Source organism: Coregonus lavaretus, assembly GCF_964263955.1.
Source record: "Coregonus lavaretus genome assembly, chromosome: 11".
Lineage (NCBI taxonomy): Eukaryota > Metazoa > Chordata > Actinopteri > Salmoniformes > Salmonidae > Coregonus > Coregonus lavaretus.
Window position 1 is genome coordinate 50,243,691 of NC_139998.1, and position 23,863 is coordinate 50,267,553.

At 42.0% G+C, this 23,863-nt stretch overlaps 2 protein-coding genes across 2 annotated transcripts in view; one reads left to right on the forward strand and one right to left on the reverse strand.

The window, feature by feature from the left end:
* Window positions 1-200: 200 nt before the first annotated feature.
* LOC311137085 (MOB kinase activator 3C-like) lies at window positions 201-13,789 on the reverse strand. The gene is made up of 4 exons (XM_084171418.1): window positions 13,476-13,789; window positions 8,393-9,008; window positions 5,788-5,990; window positions 201-1,415 (listed from the first exon to the last, which is right to left on the reverse strand). Exons 2-4 carry the CDS (start codon window positions 8,808-8,810, stop codon window positions 1,386-1,388), a joined length of 651 nt encoding a protein of 216 aa, XP_084027544.1. The 5' UTR covers window positions 8,811-9,008; window positions 13,476-13,789; the 3' UTR covers window positions 201-1,385.
* Window positions 13,790-15,659: 1,870 nt separating this feature from the next.
* LOC311137742 (very long chain fatty acid elongase 1-like) overlaps window positions 15,660-23,863 on the forward strand; it is a 37,229-nt gene continuing 29,025 nt past the window's right edge. The window contains exon 1 of the mRNA XM_084172315.1: window positions 15,660-15,991. The gene's annotated coding sequence lies outside the window, so the exon portion shown is untranslated. The remainder of the gene's footprint in view (window positions 15,992-23,863) is intronic.

Sequence of the window (23,863 nt, forward strand, 5' to 3'; positions counted from 1 at the left end):
CAGTCATTGGACGAAAAGAAGAAGCCGCTAGGATGTCAGGTATTGCCAAACAACCTCCCCTATTTCATATTATGGAATTTCTGGTCCATGACAGCGCTCTCATTCATCGAAAATACTACTAGTAGTAGCAAGGTAGGTTATACTCTAGTCTAGGGCGTCCTATTATTATTTTTTTTAGATTTTACATTTTTAGTCATTTAGCAGACGCTCTTATCCAGAGCGACTTACAGGAGCAATTAGGGTTAAGTGCCTTGCTCAAGGGCACATCGACAGATTTTTCACCTAGTCGGCTCGGGGATTAGAACCAGCGACTTTTCGGTTACTGGCACTACGCTCTTAACCACTAAGCTACCTGCCGCCCCATTTATAGGGCAAGTTATATTCATGAGTCATGAGTATTTTAAGATTAATAACTTACCTAATAAATGAACTCAACAGAGGCCAGGAAGGGTAAAAGAGGCTTTTGACACTTGGAAATTGAATCAGTTACACATCAGATCGGTCCCACAGAGTAAGATTTAAACTGGTTTTGTGTAAATTAAAATGAAGTCAATTATTATTATTATATTATTACAGGTAGGCCTATTGCTTCCATCACAAATTTATTTTTTCAAGTTGTCTGGCTGGGACACATTGGACACATATTTGTCACAAAAATGCAAAACACTGGAGACAGGTCTTGTGTTGTGATCATAGAGAATGATAGAGGGCTCTAGTGGCCAAAAGGCTGTATTAGCATGGGCAGAGCAATTGAGGGCTTCCACCATTTTAATGTGGTCAACTGGGCGGGACTTCCAACTTCATTGGTTGATCCCTCCAGGTGACCCTGTTGGAGTCATGTCCAATCGGGTCATCAGGCGGGATCACCCAATCGTGAAGAAGAAAATGTACTACTTCAAAATGGAGACAGCCTCAATGCCCATGCTGTCACAGACACTATAATTGCACAGATACAAAGATGAGTCCTCTATCTATCTCTATGGTTGTGACCTTCCGTCTGTCACAAAATGGCTCAAACACCTCGAATCTGCAAACATTTCCAAAGTTGATGATGTCAAGAACATGCACAAAAAACTATATTACTAAAAAGTACCAAAAAAACAATAGTTACTACAATAAAGCTCAGAAGACTGGAGTGCTACATCAGGTCACAGCACTATAGGAAGCAGAACAGTCCTTTTTCATAAAACATATAGCCTATTAGCTGAAAATTTCACTTTATGAACAAACGTAATGCTTGGGATGGATAAGACTTTAGTTCTTCAAATCCACTCAAAATCCATTTAACTGTCCTTTGGTTTGAGTGTTCGGTTGTATTGAAGCTGTGGGTCTCTTGAAGGCCTCAGGGAATGCTGAAATGATGTAAACGCCATTGTCGAAGTGGTTTAGTTACAGATCTTCTCTGTCATTGCCCTCTGAGGGTAGAGAAGAGAGAGGAGAGACAGGGCATTAACATGATATTGACAAATAATTGCATTATATGCCTACTTTGCTGCAAAAACAACGCATAGGAATGGCTATTACAAAGCTTTCTCCATTGAACAGACCTACGATTAAAGGGCAATCTGGGAAAAGGAAAACAAAGCAGTCACCTGTCACTGTTTTGGTAAGCCATATTCTTAAAGAATCACTGTCTATCATTCATTTAAAAGTCCAAAAATGGATGTACCAATCCCAGATTGCGCCGTTCATTTGAGGTGACAGACAGAACTACACGCCTATGCTGACATGCTGTATGATGACGCTAAAATCATTCCCTAACGGATAAGCTAAAATAAAGCCATAATCTGAAGAGAACTCACTCGAACTCACTCACAAACAGATGACTTATAGTCAACCAAAAGCAGAAAAGCTAACTGCTCAATCTATCCCCCCAGATTGTGTTGTTGATATAATGTCTCATTGTTATTTATAAGTAGTCTGTACTTCATAATGATGATAACAGAGGCCTTTTATTGTATACCTCAGAGATCCTACCTTCATCGGTTCAGATGTAATGAAGCTCTGCACTAGAGAAAACAACTTGAAAGTGACATTCTCACGTATGGCTGACTAGAGTGCAATGTCGCTTATAATGCTTATATAAACCAAACCAGATTTTTTACAGACTTTAACAATTTTATTTTATGATTCAAATTTGGGAAATAAGTAGTGCATCATTAATTCCAATGACTGTGCCAAAGGGAACAATTAAAGACAAGCAGCTATCATACAATTATCTTATACTAGACTGTGATTTAGTCATTATGTTCTATGCCCAGAGTGTGATTCCGTATAATCACCCAGTTTGTGGTTTGAACAGACACACAAAACGACATGTTCTCTTGTGGTGTGAAATAACAGTGACAATCCACTGCTTCTGTTTTATGACGGCAAAGCTCCTCCCTCATTGAACTACAGCAAAACTAGACCACGTAAGTCTGAATGACTGTATGTGAAGGATATTCCCTCATAAATGAATATCCAGACATCCCCTGCCCCTGCACTACAGTGCATTCGGAAAGTATTCAGACCCCTTCCCTTTTTCCACATTTTGTTATGTTACAGCCTCATTCTAAAATATATATTTTTTAAAGATCATATATCTACACACAATACCCCATAATGACAAAGTGAAAACAGGTTTTTAGAATTTTTTATACTTATTTACATAAGTATTCAGACCCTTTGCTATGAAACTCGAAATTCTGCTCAGGTGTATCCTGTTTCCATTGATCATACTTGAGGTTTCTACAACTTGGAGTCCACGTGGGGTAAATTCAATTGATTGGACATGATTTGGAAAAGCACACACACCTGTCTATATAAGGTCCCACAGTTGACAGTGCATGTCAGAGCAAAAACCAAGCCATGAGATCAAAGGAGTTGACCGTAGAGCGAGACAGGATTGTGTCGAGGCACAGATCTGGGAAAGGGTATCAAAATATTTCTGCTGCTTTGAAAGTCCCCAAGAACACAGTGGCCTCCATCATTCTTAAATGGAAGAAGTTTGGAACCAGAGCCTTCCAGAAGGACAACCACCTCTGCAGCACTCTACCAATCAGGCCTTTATGGTAGAGTGGCCAGACAGAAGCCACTCCTCAGTAAAAGGCACATGACAGCCTGCTTGGAGTTTGCCAAAAGGCCCCTAGAGGACTCTCAGACCATGAGAAACAAGATTCTCTGGTCTGATGAAACCAAGATTGAACTCTTTGGCCAGAATGCCAAGCGTCACGTCCTGAGGAAACCTGGCACCATCCCTACGATGAAGCATGGTGCTGGAAGCATCATGCTGTGGGGATGTTTTTCAGCGGCAGGGACTGGGAGACTAGTCAGGATCGAGGGAAAGATGAACGGAGCAAAGTACAGACAGATCCTTGACGAAAACCTGCTCCAGAGAGCTCAGGACCTCAGACTGGGGCGAAGGTTCACCTTCCAACAGGACAACGACCCTAAGCACACAGCCAAGACAACGCAGGAGTGGCTTCGGGACAAGTCTCTGAATGTCCTTGAGTGGCCCAGCCAGAGCCCAGACCTGAACCCGATCGAACATCTCTGGAGAGACCTGAAAATAGCTGTGCAGCGACGCTCCCCATCCAACCTGACAGAGATTGAGTGGATCTGCAGAGAAGAATGGGAGAAACTCCCCAAATACAGGTGTACCAAGCTTGTAGCGTCATACCCAAGAAGACTTGAGGCTGTAATCGCTGCCAAAGGTGCTTCAACAAAGTACTGAGTAAAGGGTCTGAATACTTATGTAAATGTGAAAATTCCGTTTTTTATTTTTTCAACAGTACCAGTCAAAGGTTTGGACACACCTACTCATTCAAGGGTTTTTCTTTATTTTTACTATTTTCTACATTGTAGAATAATAGTGAAGACATCAAAACTATGAAATAACACATATGGAATCATGTAGTAACCAAAAAAGTGTTAAACAAATCAAAATATATTTTCTATTTGAGATTCTTCAAATAGCCACCCTTCATGACAGCTTTGCACACTCTTGGCATTCTCTCAACCAGCGTCACCTGGAATGCTTTTCCAACAGTCTTGAAGGAGTTCCCACATATGCTGAGCACTTGTTGGCTGCTTTTCCTTCACTCTGCCATCCGACTCATCCCAAATCATCTCAATTGGGTTGAGGTCAGGGGATTGTGGAGGCCAGGTCATCTGATGCAGCAATCCATCACTCTCCTTCTTGGTAAAATAGCCCTTACACAGCCTGGAGGTGTGTTGGGTGATTGTCCTGTTGAAAAACAAATGATAGTCCCACTAAGGCGAAACCAGATGGGACGGCGTATCGCTGCAGAATGCTGTGGTAGCCATGCTGGTTAAGTGTGCCTTGAATTCTAAATAAATCACAGACAGCATCACCAGCAAAGCACCCCCACACCATAACACCTCCTCCTCCATGCTTTACTGTGGGAACTACACATGCAGAGATCATCCGGTCACCCACACCGCGTCTCACAAAAACACGGCGGTTGGAACCAAAAATCTCAAATTTGGACTCCAGACCAAAGGACACATTTCCACTGGTCTAATGTCCATTGCTCATGTTACTTGCCCAAGCAGGTCTCTTCTTCTTATTGGTGTCCTTTAGTAGTGGTTTCTTTGCAGCAATTCGACCATGAAGGCCTGATTCACACAGTCCCCTCTGAACAGTTGATATTGAGATGTGTCTGTGACTTGAACTCTGTGAAGCATTTATTTGGGCTGCAATTTCTGAGGCTGGTAACTCTAATGAACTTATCCTCTGCAGCAGCGGTAACTCTGGGTCTTCCATTCCTGTGGCGGTCCTCATGAGAGCCAGTTTCATCATAGCGCTTGATGGTTTTTGCGACTGCACTTGAAGAAACTTTCAAAGTTCTTGAAATGTTCCGTATTGACTGAACTTCATGTCTTAAAGTAATGATGGACTGTCGTTTCTCTTTGCTTATTTGAGCTGTTCTTGCCATAATATGGACTTGGTCTTTTACCAAATAGGGCTATCTTCTGTATACCCCCCCTACCTTGTCACAACACAACTGATTGGCACAAATGCATTGAGAAGGAAAGAAATTCCACAAATTAACTTTTAACAAGGCACACCTGTTAACTGAAATGCATTTCAGGTGACTACCTCATGAAGCTGGTTGAGAGAATGCCAAGAGTGTGCAAAGCTGTCATCAAGGCAAAGAGTGGCTATTTGATTTGATAAAATATATTTTGATTTGTTTAACACTTTTTTGGTTACTACATGATTCCATATGTGTTATTTCATAGTTTTGATGTCTTCACTATTATTCTACAATGTACAAAATAGTAAAAATAAAGAAAAAACCTTGAATGAGTAGGTGTTCTAAAACTTTTGACTGGTAGTATACTTTTGCAAAACATTTTAAAACCTGTTTTTGCTTTGTCATTATGGTGTATTGTGTGTAGATCGATGAGGGGGGAAAAAATGTAATCCATTTTAAAATAAGGCTGTAATGTAACAAAATGTGGAAAAAGTCAAGGGGTCTGAATACTTTCCAAATGCACTGTATATATGAACTTACTGTACATATATTAATCAAAACCTCCCATCCAAGTGTAACGGAGTTAACATCGTGCCGTAAGCTCACCCATAGGGTTGCAAAATTCAGCTAACTTTCACCAAATTCCCTGGCTTTCCAGAAATCCTGGATGGTGGATTCCTGGATTTCCTGCTTATTCTCTCATAATTCCAGGAAACTTCCAACCAGGATTTCAGAAAAAAACTGGGAATGTTGGGAAAGTTACCGAAATGTGCAACCCTACTCACCACCACACCTCCTTCCTCACCAGGGGCTCCAGTTCTGAGTGCTCGATGAGGCTGAACTCAGAGATGAAGTAGTAGTAGTGTTTGTAACAGGTATTGATGTGAGCCTCGGCGCCCATGCTGCAGATGCTGTCAAAGTGGTGGATGTAGACGTGCACAAAGACCCGGAAAAGTCGGCTCAGGATCTTCTTACACACCTGCTGGAAGTTCTTAGGGAAAGGAACACCTACAACAAGAAGGATAGAACAGTCAATCAGGAGGAACACTGGCTAGTTAGTTACCTTTCATTAAAGCATTGAGCCTTTGCAAACCATTAGATTCATTTTAGAGACCATCCCTGGATGCATTAATGAAAATCAGTTTGTAACTCTTCAAAGGGGGTGACACTCTAGATCCAAACTGTTACAGACCTATATCCATCCTGCCCTGCCTTTCGGAAGTATTTGAAAGCCAAGTTAACAAACAGATCACCGACCATTTCGAATCCCACCGTACCTTCTCCGCTATGCAATCCGGTTTCCGAGCTGGTCAAGGTCCTAAACGATATTATAACCGCGATCGATAAAAGACAGTACTGCGCAGCCGTCTTCATCGACCTGGCCAAGGCTTTCGACTCTGTCAACCACCGCATTCTTATTGGCAGACTAAATAGCCTTGGTTTCTCTAATGACTGCCTCGCCTGGTTTACCAACTACTTCTCAGATAGAGTTCAATGTGTCAAATCGGAGGGCCTGTTGTCTGGACCTCTGGCCGTCTCTATGGGGGTGCCACAGGGTTCAATAATCGGGCCGACTCTATTCTCTGTGTACATCAATGATGTCGCTCTTGCTGCTGGTGACGCTCGGATCCACCTCTATGCGGACGACACCATTTTATATACATCTGGCCCTTCATTGGACACTATGTTAACAAACCTCCAAACGAGCTTCAACGCCATACAACACTCCTTCCGTAGCCTCCAACTGCTCTTAAACACTAGTAAAACTAAATGCATGCTCTTCAACCGAATGCTGCTTGCACACGCCCACCCGACTAGAATCACTACTCTCGGCGGGTCTGACCTAGAGAATGTGGACAACTACAAATACCTAGGTGTCTGGTTAGACTGTAAACTCTCCTTCCAGACTCATATTAAGCATCTCCAATCAAAAGTTAGATCTAGAAATCGGCTTCCTATTTCACAACAAAGCCTCCTTCATTCATGCTGCCAAACATGCCCTCGTAAAACTGACTATCCTACCGATCCTTGACTTTGGCGATGTCATTTACAAAATAGCCTCCAACACTCTACTCAGTAAATTGGATGTAGTCTATCACAGTGCTATACGTTTTGTCACCAAAGCCCCATATACTACCCACCATTGTGACCTGTACGCTCTTGTTGGCTGGCCCTCACTACATATTCGTCGCCAAACCCACTGGCTCCAGGTCATCTATAAATCACTGCTAGGCAAATCCCCGTCTTATCTTAGCTCACTGGTCACCATAGCAACACCCACCCGTAGTCTGCGCTCCAGCAGGTATATCTCACTGGTCATCCCCAAAGCCAACACCTCCTTTGGCCGCCATTCCTTCCAGTTCTCTGCTGCCAATGACTGGAACGAACTGCAAATATCTCTGAAGCTGGAGACTCTTATCTCCCTCACTAACTTTAAGCGTCAGTTGTCAGAGCAGCTTACCGATCACTGCACCTGTACACAGCCATTCTGAAATTAGCCCACCCAACTACCTCATCCCCATATTGTTATTTATTTTGCTAATTTGCACCCCGGTATCTTTATTTGCACATCATCTTTTGCACATCTATCATTCCAGTGTTAATTACAAAATTGTAACTATTTTTGCACTATGGCCTATTTATTTATTGCCTTACCTCCATAACTTACTACATTCGCACACACTGTATATATATTTTCTGTTGTTTTTTTTACTTTATGTTTTGTTTACCCCATATGTAACTCTGTGTTGTTGTTTTTATCGCACTGCTTTGCTTTATCTTGACCAGGTCACAGTTGTAAATGAGAACTGGCTTACCTGGTTAAATAAAGGTGGTTTTATTTTAATTATATATTTTTAATTAAAATAAAAAATAACTTTCAGAATATCATTATGTTCCATAATTTTGTTCTATTATGTTAAATAATTGCATTTTCACCAAGCATTAAAACACAATCACATTAGTTTCCATTGAAGATCATTCAAACCACACACTGGATATCAGTATCCAATACAATAGACTCAGAGTACCCCTTTCAATTTCTTCTAAATGCCACCCTCATTGTATAATTAACCTATCCTTGAGCCTTTCTAGATCCATTATAGGTATTGTCAGAGAGGGTGGGGCATGATGCAACATCACAGATGCATTCACTATCATCCACTTAGCTCTACATCAAAGAGCTTTCGTTATAAATACTGCCGTAAACGTTCTGTACATTGACGTTCTATAGGACCATTGCAGCCGAGAATGTCTCCTGAACATCAATATACCTTTGCACCCTGAAGCCCCATTATATAGCTAGTAGCTATAGCTTCCATGGTCACACACCCAATAGATTAAACTCTAACTCCAAAGACAGTCCCCCTACAGAGGAGTCCCTCAGGGTTTAGTATGAGGTCCTCACACACCTACTCTTGTGGGGAAGATGTCCTCGTTGTTGATGTTGGTCTCGATCCAGTCCATCAGCAGGTTCATGTACTTCAAGGCGGGCAGCTTGGTGGGCTTCTTGTAGTCATCTCCGTCCTGCCACCGGTACTCATAGCGCAGGCCCCCGGACATGATGGGGCAGGTGCGCTCGGTGCAGAACTCGCTGACCGTGCCGTAGATTAGGTTGATGCGGTTGAAGAAGTCCACCACGTGCACGGCGATCCAGTCGTTGATGTTCTCTCCATCGGGAAGCTGGACCACTTTCCTCAGGTCCAGGCCGGACTTCAGAGAGGCCTGGGCCTTCTTGTACAGTTCAAAGCGCTGGGTCCCAGGCTCGAAGCGCTTCCGAGGCCTGAACGTTTTGTCTTTGCTGAAGACTTGTCCGAGACAGAGAGCCATTGTCTTAATGGTAGACTTTATGGTGAGGTGTGGGCCTAATGGACAGTGTGTGTGTGTGTGTGTGTGGGGGGGGGGGGGGTGTTCCTGAGAGGGGATTGGACAGGTTTCACAAACATACGTTTGTTCAGGTTAAGTTCTTGCTATTCAGAGGGCAGTGACCTCTACATTGGGGACGGATGGGAATGCAGGGACTTGTCTCTGAAAAATAGAGAAAACAACAAGAAAGGTCATGAGAGGTTAGAATGGCTCTCCCACCATGCTATCATGCCTGCAAACAAAGTACCACAATACTATCATGCCTGCAAATTAGGCAACATGATAGAGATCAGCAAACGAAAACAGCAAAGTATAAACAGTATTGTCAACTTGTTTACAAAGGGAATAGCTTTGACGGACGTGATAAGCAAAGCATGTTGTGATTGTGAAACTGCTCTGAATATAAAATATGCCCCCAAATATGAGGACAAACCAACAGTGGAGTGTACAAGAATCCATTTGCGGCATTCATTTCTGGTGGCTGCTATGTAAAATGAGTTGAAGGTTACAATACTGACAACCATCTGGTCCTTGAAATAGGTCCAGCATGATATAATACTGAAATCCGGAGACACTTGAAACCCTCTTTAAGGAATACCTGGGATAGTATAAAGTAATCCTACCCCCACCCCCACACAAAAATAAAAATAAAATACTATATATATATAAAACAAATGAAAATTAAAAATATACTCTAAAAATGTAGCATTTAAAAATTAGAAAATAATTTTAAAAAAATTGTAAAGTGGTTGTCCCACTGGCTATCATAAGGTGAATGCACCAATTTGTAAGTCGTTCTGGATAAGAGCGTCTGCTAAATGACGTAAATGTAAATGTAAATGAGATCAGAGAGATATAATCAACGGTAATTGACTGAATTAACAGCATGCTGTACTTCACTATGACATTTTTGGTAGTACTGGGAAGTCAGCTGTTCTTTACGTCATCTGTACGTGACACATTCAGACCTAGCTTCTTGAACTTTACACCCAAAGCATCCATCCACACGCTCAACAGAAACCCCTACTCTCACTGGCCATATGACTCCAATGGAGAAAATCAATTGGAGTCGTTTGTACGGCTACATTGCCTCAAGTTCAAATGCAGCACCTTGAGTTGTTTAGCACCTTTACTATTGACCTGATACCTGATCTGCACCTTTTATACCTGCTGTAAACTGTGTACGTGACAAATAAAATTTGATTTGATACAATATTGACAAAGGTGGAACATGGACAAACTGACTGAGGATGTTATGGAGAAAGCTGCTCGCCTGGCTGTAGGGATGAACAGATACCGGAACACAGTATACATACTGCAATAGTCTCAGACATCCGGTCATTAGCTATTACCCATCTGGTAGATAATGGAGAGATTATTTTGCAGTGTCCTGGGCTAATAAAGGATCAAACAGCCTGAATGGGTTTGACATTTTCCTTTCAGACAGTCAATGTTACAGAGAGGGAATGTCATCATCATCTCGGGTCAATAGGATGATAAGTGGGTCCTCCAGACCTGCCTGTTTATTACACTAAATTACTTGTTCATCATGAAGGTCGATAACAAATGATTATCAGTATTAGAGTCTCAGTATGATAGGCCAACGGCAGACTAAAAAGGTAGTCATTTAGAGGATGAGTCATCACAACAACTAGAGCAGTGTTTCCCAATCCTGGTCCTCTAGTACCCCCAACAGTACACATTTTTACTTATTTTATTTAACTTGTCAACTAATCATCAAGCCCTCAATGCGTTGAATGGGGTGTGTTTGTCAAGGGGGGTACTGAAGGACTGGAGTTGGGAACCACTGAACTAGAGTATGAATCAAGTCCGCCAGAGAGAAGAGAAGAGTGTTGTGTTAATACTCCTGAACTGCAAGCAAAACACAGCAACTCTGCCTTTCTGAATTACAGAAGGAGTTCAGTACAGGGCAGTAGTAGCCCACTGAGAATCTGGCTACTCGGCTCCATGGTTTAGAAGGGTCTGAAATTTACGGATGTACTTTTCTTTACTGAGTTAGTTTCCATGACTGAGTTTCATGTGGAGAGCTCTGAAAAGTCAAGCCAAAATTACAGCTCTCAAGAAGTCATACAGATATTGTTGCAAAAGGTATACTGAATATAATACAAACAGTGTGATGTTCTAGAATAGTTTTGAATCTGCTGTTGCTCCTTTCATCCATTCTAAATGACACTGTCTGGTGGTGATGTGACCGCATTTAAGTCCCACGTCCCATTTCACACAGCTGCTCTTAACACTTCCTGGGTTTGTTATGCTGCAGCTTGTGTGGTTAAACTGGCCACCAGTTTCTGTTCTTATATACACTAAGTGTACAAAACATTAGGAACATAGAAATAGACTGACCAGGTGAATCCAGTTGAAAGCTATAATGCCTTATTGATGTGACCTGTTAAATCCACTTCAATCAGGGTAGATGAAGGGGCAGAGACAGGCTAAAGAAGGATTTTTAAGCCTTGAGACAATTGAGACATGGATTGTGTTTGTGTGCCATTCAGAGGGTGAATGGGAAAGACAAAATATTTAAGTGCCTTTAAACGGGGTATGGTAGTAGGTGTCAGGCGCACCGGTTTGAGTGTGCCAAGAACTGAAACGCTGCTGGGTTTTTCACACTCAACAGTTTCCTGTGTGTATCAAGAATAGTCCACCACCCAAAGGACACCCAGCCAACTTGACACAAATGTGGGAACTGGGAAGCATTGGAGTCAACATGGGCCAGCATCCCTGTGGAACACTTTCGACACCTTGTAGTCCATGCCCCGATGAATTGAGGCTGTTCTGAGGGAAAAAGGGGGTGCAACAAAGCCTCCTTCACTCATGCTGCCAAACATGCCCTCGTAAAACTGACTATCCTACCGATCCTTGACTTCGGCGATGTCATTTACAAAATAGCCTCCAACACTCTACTCAGCAAATTGGATGTAGTCTATCACAGTGCCATCCGTTTTGTCTCCAAAGCCCCATACACTACCCACCACTGTGACCTGTACGCTCTTGTTGGCTGGTCCTCACTACATGTTCGTCGTCAAACCCACTGGCTCCAGGCCATCTATAAATCACTGCTAGGCAAATCCCCGCCTTATCTTAGCTCATTGGTCACCATAGCAGCACCCACCCGTAGTCTGCGCTCCAGCAGGTATATCTCACTGGTCATTCCCAAAGCCAACACCTCCTTTGGCCGCCATTCCTTCCAGTTCTCTGCTGCCAATGACTGGAACGAATTGCAAAAATCTCTGAAGCTGGAGACTCTTATCTCCCTCAATAACTTTAAGCATCAGTTGTCAGAGCACCTTACCGATCACTGCACCTGTACACAGCCCATCTGAAATTAGCCCACCCAACTACCTCATCCCTATATTGTTATTTATTTTGCTCTTTTGCACCCCAGTATCTCTATTTGCACATAATCTCTTGCACATCTACCATTCCAGTGTTAATACTATTGTAATTATTCTGCACTATAGCCTATTTACTGCCTTACCTCCATAACTTGCTACATTTGCACACACTGTATATATATTTTCTGTTGTATTTCTGACTTTATGTTTTTTACCCCATATGTAACTCTGTGTTGTTGTTTTTTATTGCACTACTATGCTTTATCTTGGCCAGGTCGCAGTTGTAAATGAGAACCTGTTCTCAACTGGCTTACCTGGTTAAATAAAGGTGAAAAAAAAAAAAAAAAAAAAAACATATGAAAGTGTTCCTAATGTTTTGTACACTCAGTGTAAGTCAAGCCTATTTGTGTGCTTTGAGCCTGAACTGTACAGAGTAATGCAGAATGAGCCCAAGTAGAAATGTTGCATTCCACTTGGTTTAGTGTAGTTTTAGTATGGTTTTGCTCTCAGACTGTAGCAAAAACTTGACAAAGAGCTTCCGCTCTCACTACTCAGGACAGTAGGCCTAATGTATGAATGTCATTCATCTTCTGGACAGCTTCCTCCACATCTGTATGGTGTTTGTTACACAGTATGTGTGGTGTGAACAATATCCTCCTCTTCCTCAGTACTTCACATCTATTATCTCTAGTGGATAATTTACATTAGAGGCATTGAGTATTCACTTGGAGAATGACCACATGACAGAAGGAGCTGGTCCACAACTGGATAGGTAACTGATTTTATGATGGCCACTACACTCCCTTAGTTATGGTATCTAAGTCTAAATCCATATCAGTCCCACAAATGTGAATAACAGTCATGGGCAGTAAACCTCAGAGTTATTATATAACAGTCACAGTGCACAGAGAAGAAATGTCTACATAGGCCAAGGGATAGGGGATAATGGTCCTTTCACTTTGATTATGACTTCACTGCTTCTCAGTCTCTTCATGCCTCTCCAGTTAAAGACTGGTGCATGTCTGATCATGTACACGGGACGGTGGACCAGGCCCACTATGCACCCTGCATACTTTACAGATTTTCCATGGAATTTCCTTCTGACACTGGAGAATAACAATAGCTATTTCAAGGTCCTACACAAATACTGTATGTGGGAGAGAGAAAACAGTAGCTAATGCAAAGGAACAAATTCAGTAAGATCTAATTATATGGAACAAAGAGAAAGAGCGTGAGAAATAAACAAGAAAGGGGAAATGTTTCCCCACAGTACCTGGCTGGGGTCCCAGTGTGGACGGCTTGGAATGCTGTGGGGAGTCTTTGGAAGGCCAAGGAGAGTTCCGTGGTCAGCCCCCTTTACTTTAACTCCCTCTGGACAACGATCCAGGCAGATCTGTCCCTCTCCGGATCCTATGGATACACTCTCCTTCCCAGCCACCAACAGACCTTGAGGCTCCAACTTCACTCAGCAGCCAGCGACACAGCAGCGTAGCCAAAAAAGCTGAAAAAAAGTTGTTTGGCTTCTCTTCCTGTGAGTGAATGTCACATCCTGACTTTGTCTGCTAGGCCCCTGCTGTATCTGTGCGTGTGTGAATGGAAGACCTACAAATCAACAGAGGAGGTTCCTTTACTATAGGGGCGGGAAGAGGCCACCCCGGGCCCTCTCATCCACTCTCTCTCTCTTTCTCTTTCTCCGGCTCGGCCACTCTCTCCCTCTCAAACTGCTCAGCTCTGCCTCCAGGACAAGATTAAACCCAATATACCTCAACCTGCTATAATTTCTATTTCATTGTCAAGATGTAACCAAATCCATCAATTTTGACTTGCAGAAATGTATTGTCTGGTGCCACATACACAATCAAGCGTCACAAATCTAAAAAGAAGCCAAATTGAGACTCCAGCCACCCGAGACATGGACTGTTCTCCATGCTCCTGTAACGAGTATTAATATTTCCATATCCTTGGACCGTGAGTATCGATTGCTCTGTGGTATATTGCTCTGGCCTGAAGTACCTTCAAGTCAGACGAAGGAATTCCCGCTCAGTATGTTTTGATTCTACTGAGGAGAGTTATGTGTAAATGTACATGGTATAAACGTTTAGAAGTAGTAAAACTTCATGTAATTTTGATAGAATGTATTCCAACATTGTTGTGTTACTAGCGAACCTTTTGTGATGAAATATTCTGCTGAAAGAGTTTTCTACCGAGTGGTGCAATGTTAGGCTAGCTACACAGTACAGGCTGTCTGTAACGTAGCTTCCCTGGTGCAGGTACTTGCTCGCTTTACTTTTCCTCACGTTAGGTGTGCACTGTGTGCAGCATTGAGAAGCTCACCATTCATTGTATTGCATTTATTTCATCCAATCCAGATAAATAAAAGACCAGAAACCGGCAACTAGTGTCCAGAGACATGTTCGTTACCAATACAGCAGACCATAAGACTGTTAAATCGCTAACAACTACTGCTGCTCTCCCTCCCCAACAGACTATCCACACCGACTCTATGCCCATCCACTGGTCTCTACGGGAATGGTAGTAGATGCCAGGCGCACGGTTCTGTCAAGAACTGCAACGCTGCTGGGTTTTTCACGCTCAACAGTTGTCCGTGCGTATCAAGAATGGTCCACCACCCAAAGGACATCCAGCCACCTTGACACAACTGTGTACAACTGTGTACAGTATATTTATATTCCGGACTCGTTCGGATATATATATATATATATTTTTAAATTGCATTTGTGTGTATTACCGCGCTAGTAACGAGCATTTTGCTGCACCTGCGATAACATCTGCAAAATATGTGTACAGCCTATTAAATAAAAATAAACCTCTACTCAGTCAAATAATGTTGAACATTGTTAATCAGAGTGTATATTTATAAATCATGAATTCTGTATCTTACAGCTGCATTGAAGAGATTTTTATGGAACTACAGGTAAAAGTTTCCCTGCAGTGATTCACAACATCCACTGGATGTCATCATCTACATATCTCTTGCTTCCGAGGGCTCCGAAATTTGAGAAGTTCCTCTTGAAATCCAGAGCTTAAACAGAAGTCACACATACTGTGTCGTCTGTCAAAATATGTAAATAGTGTAATTGTAGCCATTTATTACACAGCTTTCAGACGGGGCCTACTGTAGGCCTACAGTACAGTGGCTCCTGTCTGAAGCTGTGGAATAAATTGTACTGTAGGCCTAAAGCTGTGTAAAAAATGGTACGTTGGGTGGCCTATAGGTGATGGGTTAGGTTACGAGATCATTAAAACAGAGGTTTGAGTGTGTTTTTTTTGTTGGACATATTTTCCCTGTTTGGGTAGACAATCAATGTCCTGATCAGTCTCAGCATGCACATTGGTACCGGTCTAAACTAGTTCTACTGAAAAGTGACTCCACCTTTTCCTTTAACCGCCCACCCTTTCCTGTTACATCAAAGGGTTCAAAAACGGAGCGAGTAGTGAGGGACAATTGTTTTTACCAGGAGTGCATTCAGTTCGATTAAACGTTCGCTACGTTGCGTAACGGCTTGTACTGAACGAAACGTTCTTCAAAGTTCTTGAACAGAGTTTGAGGTACGTTTGCTCCGTTTGGTGGGTGTGGCGGGTAGCGGCCATGCTGACAGCGTTCACCAACCCACAACCACGCCCGTTTTTAAACTGGTCGTTCACCGTTTCCGTTTAATTGATCATTGCATTACCTTTTTTTCGTACTGAACTCAGCCCTGAAGGACGACACCACGTTTTAACTGTTCTCTCTTCTAACTTCTCGCGCTCTCCACCACTTTGTTCCAGGTGCGTAAAACTTATTTGACCAATTATAGCATACTTGCTGTTTCGTATACAATGAATTTGGAATGAAACCATTTCCCCCCCTAGTTTAACTATTGTAAAACAGGCAATCTACGGTATGTGCTAATTATTGGCTGTCACAATGTCACTGCAGTTGCCTATTATATTTGCATGCATATGATTAGTCATGGTAGGGGATTTTATAACCACTTGGCTTGATAAACTTTGTCAGTGAAGTTACAACTTTTATTGATGTAACTGCGTCATGTGGATATGCAATCCCTATTTCCTACAACTTTGTCAGTTTTGTTGTCAACATCACTGCGCGCCCCACTGGCTACAAAGTGTTGAAATCAACGTTGTTTCACCGTAATTTGTTAATGTATTGTGACGTGGATCTACGTGGAAAATACTTTGGATTTGAAAAAAAGTACTTAACGTAAACTGTTGTTTTTGAGTGTGAAATTTCAACCACAGGATTATGTCATCATGGTAACCAAATTTCAACAGAGACAAACCTTGTATAATATATGATAAATTTGTACCTTTAAAACAATGTCAGACCTTCAACTATATATCCAGTTATCAGAATAAAACAAAATATAAGCATGGCAGCACTTCCTACTGGAAAATGTATCTATCTATGTACAGCTACCCTTCGGTCTCCCATCCAGGGTTTTAACCAAGCCCAGCCCTGCTATTTGTCACTGACTATTATCAATTAGTTATTGTGAGAATTATTGTTGAGTGATCGCCAATTAAAACCTTAATAGGTTCACTGCTGCTATCGAAGTCATTCCAAAGGGTAGGTTTAACAGAGCAAATTAAATGTGACAATACTATTGGGCCTATATAGCATTTGCAAATTAATCAACAGCTATTGTTTCAATTCAAACCAGAATAAAACAAAAAATAGACAATACAATAGGCCTAGGAGTTTCAAACTCAAGCTCTGGTTTCAAGCTCATTTTGTAAATATTTAGTGATATTTAATTGTTTGGTTATCAACTGAACCAAGTGTGGAGAGTCTGCAGTCTGAACTGAAGAAATTGCTTCTGGTAAGTGCCAAGGGCAGACCAACTTGCCCTTGGGCTTCTGTTGCAAAGCATTCCACTTTCCCATAAAGGCTTCTCTGACTTTCATTCTTCTCTTTTTGTAGAAGGATACTATCACTCTCACAATACACACTGATGCCAGCTATCAGCTTATCAACATTAATGATTATTCTGTGTGTTCAACTCTTCAATTGAAGTAGTGTGGATAGATTAGTTGTTCCATTGTTAATGATAACATCCATGTAGGTAGATTATGGAGGATTGTTATCTCTCTCACATCACAAGGCTATTTCTTTGACATGTAAATGTCTCAGACATTGAAGGCAATGGTTTGAAACTATACCCAAATATCATTTTAATGGCGTGTGAGAAACTTCCTCAAGGTGACTGGCCCTGTGTGTTTTCTGATGGTAATGTAAATATTAAGATCTTAAAGGAGCGGTGTCACTGTTTACACAATATGCATAATGTTGCTATCATCCGATGAGCGTCAAGTGTCAACAGCTGCTGCCTAAAGGGATAACCTTGTCTCGAGGCTAATTGCGCAAATTGATTGCGTCAGATGTGTCAGAACAATTTCAGCCGGATTCCCGGGCACAGATTAAGCTCACAAATAAAAGCTAGGCTATTTATTATGCTTTTTAGTTCAGGACTGGTGTTAATCTCTGTCCGGGAAACCTATAGGGAAGGAAGACTCAGACTGGACTGATTAGAATGTATTTTTATTTTACCTTTATTTAACTAGGCAAGTCAGTTAAGAACAAATTCTTATTTACAATGACGGCCTACACCGGCCAAACCCGGACGACGCTGGGCCAATTGTGCGCCGCCCTATGGGACTCCCAATCACGGCCGGTTGTGATACAGCCTGGAATCGAACCAGGGGGTCTGTAGTGACGCCTCAAGCACTGAGATGCAGTGCCTTAGACCGCTGCGCCAAATGCTTTGGGTCATCATTTTATGCTCTTGCTCATTGCTTGATTGGCCAACAAGCAATAGACTGGTGTCCGAAAGGTTGCTGGATCGAATCCCCGAACTGACAAGGTAAAAATCTGGCGTTCTGCCGCTGAGCAAGGCAGTTAACCCACTGGTCCCCGGGCGCCGACGATGTGGATGTCGATTTAAGGCAGCCTCCCGCACCTCTCTGATTCAGAGAGGTTGGGTTAAATGCGGAAGACACATTTCAGTTGAATACCTTGACAGTTGTACAACTGAATGCATCTCCCTTTCCTTTCTCCCAGGTCATTTCCCCCCAACCATCTAGTAATACAGAGAGGACAATGGCTTAACTTGTTACTCTTAAGAGTTTGCCAAGTGCTCTACATTCCCATCAGATTAAGACATTTGCTTGTGTCCTAAAGATGAGCCTCGTGATGGCTAAAATGCAATCGCTTCCCTTGCCTCAGCACATTGAGTAGTTAGAAGGCAATAAATAATAATTTTTTTCGTAAGAATTTTGCAGACCAACTTTCCTTTTCACGTACACTGAACCCTGTGGAATGTTGAGTCACCTCAGACGGCCAAGAAATCTGCACCTGGATCGAACATCAACATAATTTCCAAGAGCAACTCATTCCAGGTTTACCATAAGCGTTGAATGGATTAATTAATTAATTTGATATGGACGCTTATTAGTGTGTGGAAATTATTTTCATACCACAGGCAATGCATTTCCACACAGACATCATGGATGGTGTCATTCCATACATTGTATAGCCTACATAGTCTTGTATAATCCTACGCTGTCTGCCAGTTCTGCTCTACACTAAAACCTCAGACACACCGGTAGGATTGTCAAAAGTTTGCCTGCCGACAGTACTTAGCATCTCTGAACAGTGTCGGCAGTCAATCTCTTTTGTGTTCACACAGCAAAGACCTTGGAAGCAGTCAGCCACTCAGCCTTGTTAAAATTCTCCAAACCAGAAGGTGGCAGTAGCGTTGTTTGGCAATGCATGTCTGTGTGTGTTGCTTATGGTCTAGATTCCAAGCTAGCTGCGCTAATGTTGCTATTTTATAGAACGCCCTTGTTGATACTAGCCAGATGGCCGCAGTTAAATAACTACCTAGGAAGATGACGAATAAACCATTTTATTCACTCTCCATAATCCCATACTGCAAGTGCCAGCCCATAGTCAAATGTTTTGCAACCTAGTTAAGGTTAGCATATTCGCTAGCTAGCACAAGATAGCAAAGGACACTGCACTATCTAACTAGCTAACTTGGCAGCTAACACAGGCAGCTGTTTCATGGAAACTAGCTAATCCATTATGATTTAGTTATAATGTCAATACTAGCTGCTGTGGTTAGCTAGCTTGGAGGAAGTATTTAGTGTTGTGTGCATTGCGTCTGTGCACTTAGCTAGCTACCATCCCATAGCCTACATTGCATATGAAGTGTGACTGGCTCATCCGTGGATGTACGGAGAAAATGCTGTCTGATTGGCTCAAAGTCAAGTTGTTGGCAAGCATTGCGATTCTACAAGTAGACTCGCTAGGTTCGTCGCTACCGAGTCAGCACGCAGCAGGTACCGCTTTGTAATACACTCTTAGAAAAAAAGGTGCCATCTAGAACTTAAAAGGATTCTTCGGCTGTCCCATAGGAGAACCCTTTGAAAGAACCATTTTTGGTTCCAGGTAGAACCCTTTTGGGTTCCATGTAGAACCCTTTCCAGAGAGGGTTTTACATGCTGCTCTTTAATTAGTTGTTATTTTTATTATGAGATATATATATTTTTACTTTTAACTTAACACTTATTTTTCTTAACTGTATTGTTGGTTAAGGGCTTGTAAGTAAGCATTTCCCTGTAAGGTCTACATCTGTTGTATTCGGCGCATGTGACAAATACAATTTGATTTGATTATACCTGGAACCAAAAAGGGTTCTACTTGGAACCAAAAATAGTTATCCTATGGGGCAAGCCGAAGAACCCTTTTGTAAAGAAGGAACGGCCTGTGATAAGTATCTATTGGCAGTCAAACGGCAGTGAGATTCTCGGTGTGTTTAATGCATATTATGTCAAGTCTGCCTTCAGGATGTTACCTTAACCACTTTTTTTTTTCTCAATGACTGTTGCAGGGAGTCCCAGTCAGCCTAATTTTAGCTAGGGATCTCACTGCTCATTAAACTAATTAATCAGGCTACTCCTCTATAGTGCAGCTAAATCAGACTGAGGGATGTCTATGAACTGGGCTGACATTTTGAAAGGAACTTGCATTCTCTCTCTTACTTCTCAAAATGCATTGGGGAAGAAAGTCAGAAGGTAGGGAACTTGGACTTTCTCTAATGTGATTGAGAAGGTGGGATGCGAGGAATTGAGGAAAGATGAATTGAGAAAGAGCCTGTGTCAGCTGAACCCTTTATCTGGCAAATGAGAAACTACCCACTGGGAAAAAACAGTTTTTTCCACATGTTCAACCCCAAAAATCAAAATGATGACATTGAATCAACGTGGAAAATGCATTGGATTTGCAAAAAGTCATCAACGTAAGGGCATTTTGTTTTGTTTTTCACCTAACTTTGAACCTAAATCCAATGACATGGTGAAATGTTTTGTTGATTTCACATTGAATTAACAACAGTTGACAACTCAACCAAATGTAAACAACTAGACATTGAACTGACATCTGTGCCCAGAGTGTAGTTCCTTTTTTCAAGTGCTGAGGATAAGTAAAAAAAAAAAATCCCTTTCTACTGATCAGAAGGGAGGTGGTGACCTTGTGTGACTGGCCATACAGAAGTTAAAAGAGGAAGGCGTTTTTGAAATGTCAACCCTACACACAGTCCCACTTTGATACCAATAGTTATAGTCATGACAGTTGTAAAGAATGATTGACATGTTTTAGTGCTGTGATGATGAGGGAGAAATGCCTCTCTCCCTCCCCTCCCGGAGGACCTGAGCCCTAGGACCATGTCTCAGGACTACAGTTGAAGTTGGAAGTTTACATACATATTAGCCAAATACATTTAAACTCAGTTTTTCACAATTCCTGACATTTAATCCTAGTAAAAATTCCCTGTCTTAGGTCAGTTAGTTAGTTTATTTTAAGAATGTGAAATGTCAGAATAATAGTAGAGAGAATGATTTATTTCAGCTTTTATTTCTTTCATCACATTCCCAGTGGGTCAGAAGTTTACATACACTCAATTCGTATTTGGTAGCATTGCTTTTAAATTGTTTAACTCGGGTCAAATGTTTCGGGTAGCCTTCCACAAGCTTCCCACAATAAGTTGGGTGAATGTTGGCCCATTCCTCCTGACAGAGCTGGTGTAGCTGAGTCAGGTTTGTAGGCCTGCTTGCTCGCACATGCTTTTTCAGTTCTGCCCACAAATGTTCTATAGGATTGAGGTCAGGGCTTTGTGATGGCCACTCCAATACCTTGACTTTGTTGTCCTTAAGCCATTTTGCCACAACGTTGGAAGTATGCTTGGGGTCATTGTCCATTTGGAAGACCCATTTGCGATCAAGCTTTAACTTCCTGACTGATGTCTTGAGATGTTGCTTCAATATATCCTCTTAATTTTCCTTCCTCATGATGCCATCTATTTTGTGAAGTGCACCAGTCCCTCCTGCAGCAAAGCACCCCCACAGCATGATGCTGCCACCCCCGTGCTTCACGTTTGGGATGGTGTTCGGCTTGCAAAAGCATCCCCCTTTCTCCTCCAAACATAACGATGGTCATTATGGCCAAACAGTTCTATTTTTGTTTCATCAGACCAGAGGACATTTCTCCAAAAAGTACGATCATGTGCAGTTGCAAACCGTAGTCTGGCTTTTCTATGGCGGTTTTGGAGCAGTGGCTTCTTCCTTGCTGAGTGGCCTTTCAGGATATGTCGATATAGGACTTGTTTTACTGTGGATATAGATACTTTTGTACCTGTTTCCTCCAGCATCTTCACACGGTCCTTTGCTGTTGTTTTGGGATTGATTTGCACTTTTCATACCAAAGTACGTTCATCTCTAGGAGACAGAACGCGTCTCCTTCCTGAGCGGTATGACGGCTGCGTGGTCCCATGGTGTTTATACTTGCGTACTATTGTTTGTACAGATGAACATGGTACCTTCAGGCGTTTGGAAATTGCTCCAAAGGATGAACCAGACTTGTGGAGGTTTACAAGGTCTTGGCTGATTTCTTTTGATTTTCCCATGATGTCAAGCAAAGAGGCACTGAGTTTGAAGGTAGGCCTTGAAATACATCTACAGGTACACCTCCAATTGACTCAAATTATGTCAATTCGCCTATCAGAAGCTTCAAAACCATGACATCATTTTCTGGAATTTTCCAAGCTGTTTTAAAGGCACAGTCAACTTAGTGTATGTAAACTTCTGACCCACTGCAATTGTGATGCAGTGAATTATAAGTGAAATAATCTGTCTGTAAACAATTGTTGAAAAAATTACTTGTGTCATGCACAAAGTAGATGTCCTAACCGATTTACCAAAACTCAAGACATTTGAGGAGTGGTTGAAAAACAAGTTTTAATGACACCAACCTAAAGTGTATGTAAACTTCTGACTTCAACTGTACCTGGCCTGATGACTCCTTGCTGTCCCCAGTCCACCTGGTCGTGCTGCTGCTCTAGTTTCCACTCTTCTGCATGCGGCTATGGAACCCTGATCTGTTCACCGGACGTGCTACCTTGTCCCAGACCTGCTGCTTTCAACTCTCTCTCTACCGCACCTGCTATTTCAACCTCTAAATGCCTGGCTATGAAAAGCCAAGTGACATTTTCTCCTGATGGACTGACCTGTTGCAATCTCTACAACCACTGTGATTATTATTTGACCCTGCTGGTCATCTATGAACGTTTGAACATCTTGGAGAACATCTTGGCCTTAATGGCCATGTACTGTTATAATCTCCACCCGGCACAGCCAGAAGGGGACTGGCCACCCCTCAAAGCCTGGTTCCTTCGTAGGTTTGTTCCTAGGTTTCTGCCTTTCTAGGGAGTTTTCCCAAGCCACCGTGTTTCTACATCTGCATTGCTTGCCGTTTGGGGTTTTAGGATGGGTTTCTGTATAGCACTTTGTGACATCTGCTGATGTAAAAAGGGCTTTATAAAAATTCACATTGATTACTACAGTACACTGGTCCTCAACTCCACAGATTAGACTGTACATATTTGGAAAATTCTTACCATTTCAAAACTGACCATTCTAGAATTTTTGTTGTAGACCTTAGTTTCATTTTGATATGAATTGATATTTGTGTTTCAATGGAGGGTTGAGCACGTTCACTGCACAACCCTCTCAAGGGTGGGCACTGGTTGGGCACCACTGACTCAAACCCTCTACCCCTCCTCCCTGTTTCCACCTTTTAGAGGGTAGTACACATCTTTCAGCCAGGTTTCATATGCATCTGATTGGTTGGAACAGTTATAATTCTGTAATGAGCACTTTTTAAAATGTAATCTGAAGCAGGTAATATTATCCTATGTTGAAGTTCTGATAAGATTTACTTCAGTAATAATTGTGGAATGGTGTTGTTGGATAAATAATCAGTACTTATTATTATATATTATTATACTACCTCTTGGTTGTTATCTTAAGGCAGATGCTAGTTTGAGGTGGTCACCAAGGTGACTAAGTTGACAGAGCTGTCACCAGGGGCTGTACTCCTACACAACCTTGGAAAACGACTGACTGACACTTCTCTCTGCTGGCTTGATGGATGATTGTCTCCCCCACCCCAGTGGTCATTTACAATATGTAATGTGTTTTCAGTAGGGTTGTAGTACGACAAGGATTCATTCCACAGATGGAGTAGTTAGATAAGGTTATGCAATGTTGAGTAAACATTTTGGCATTTATTAGGGCGGTTTA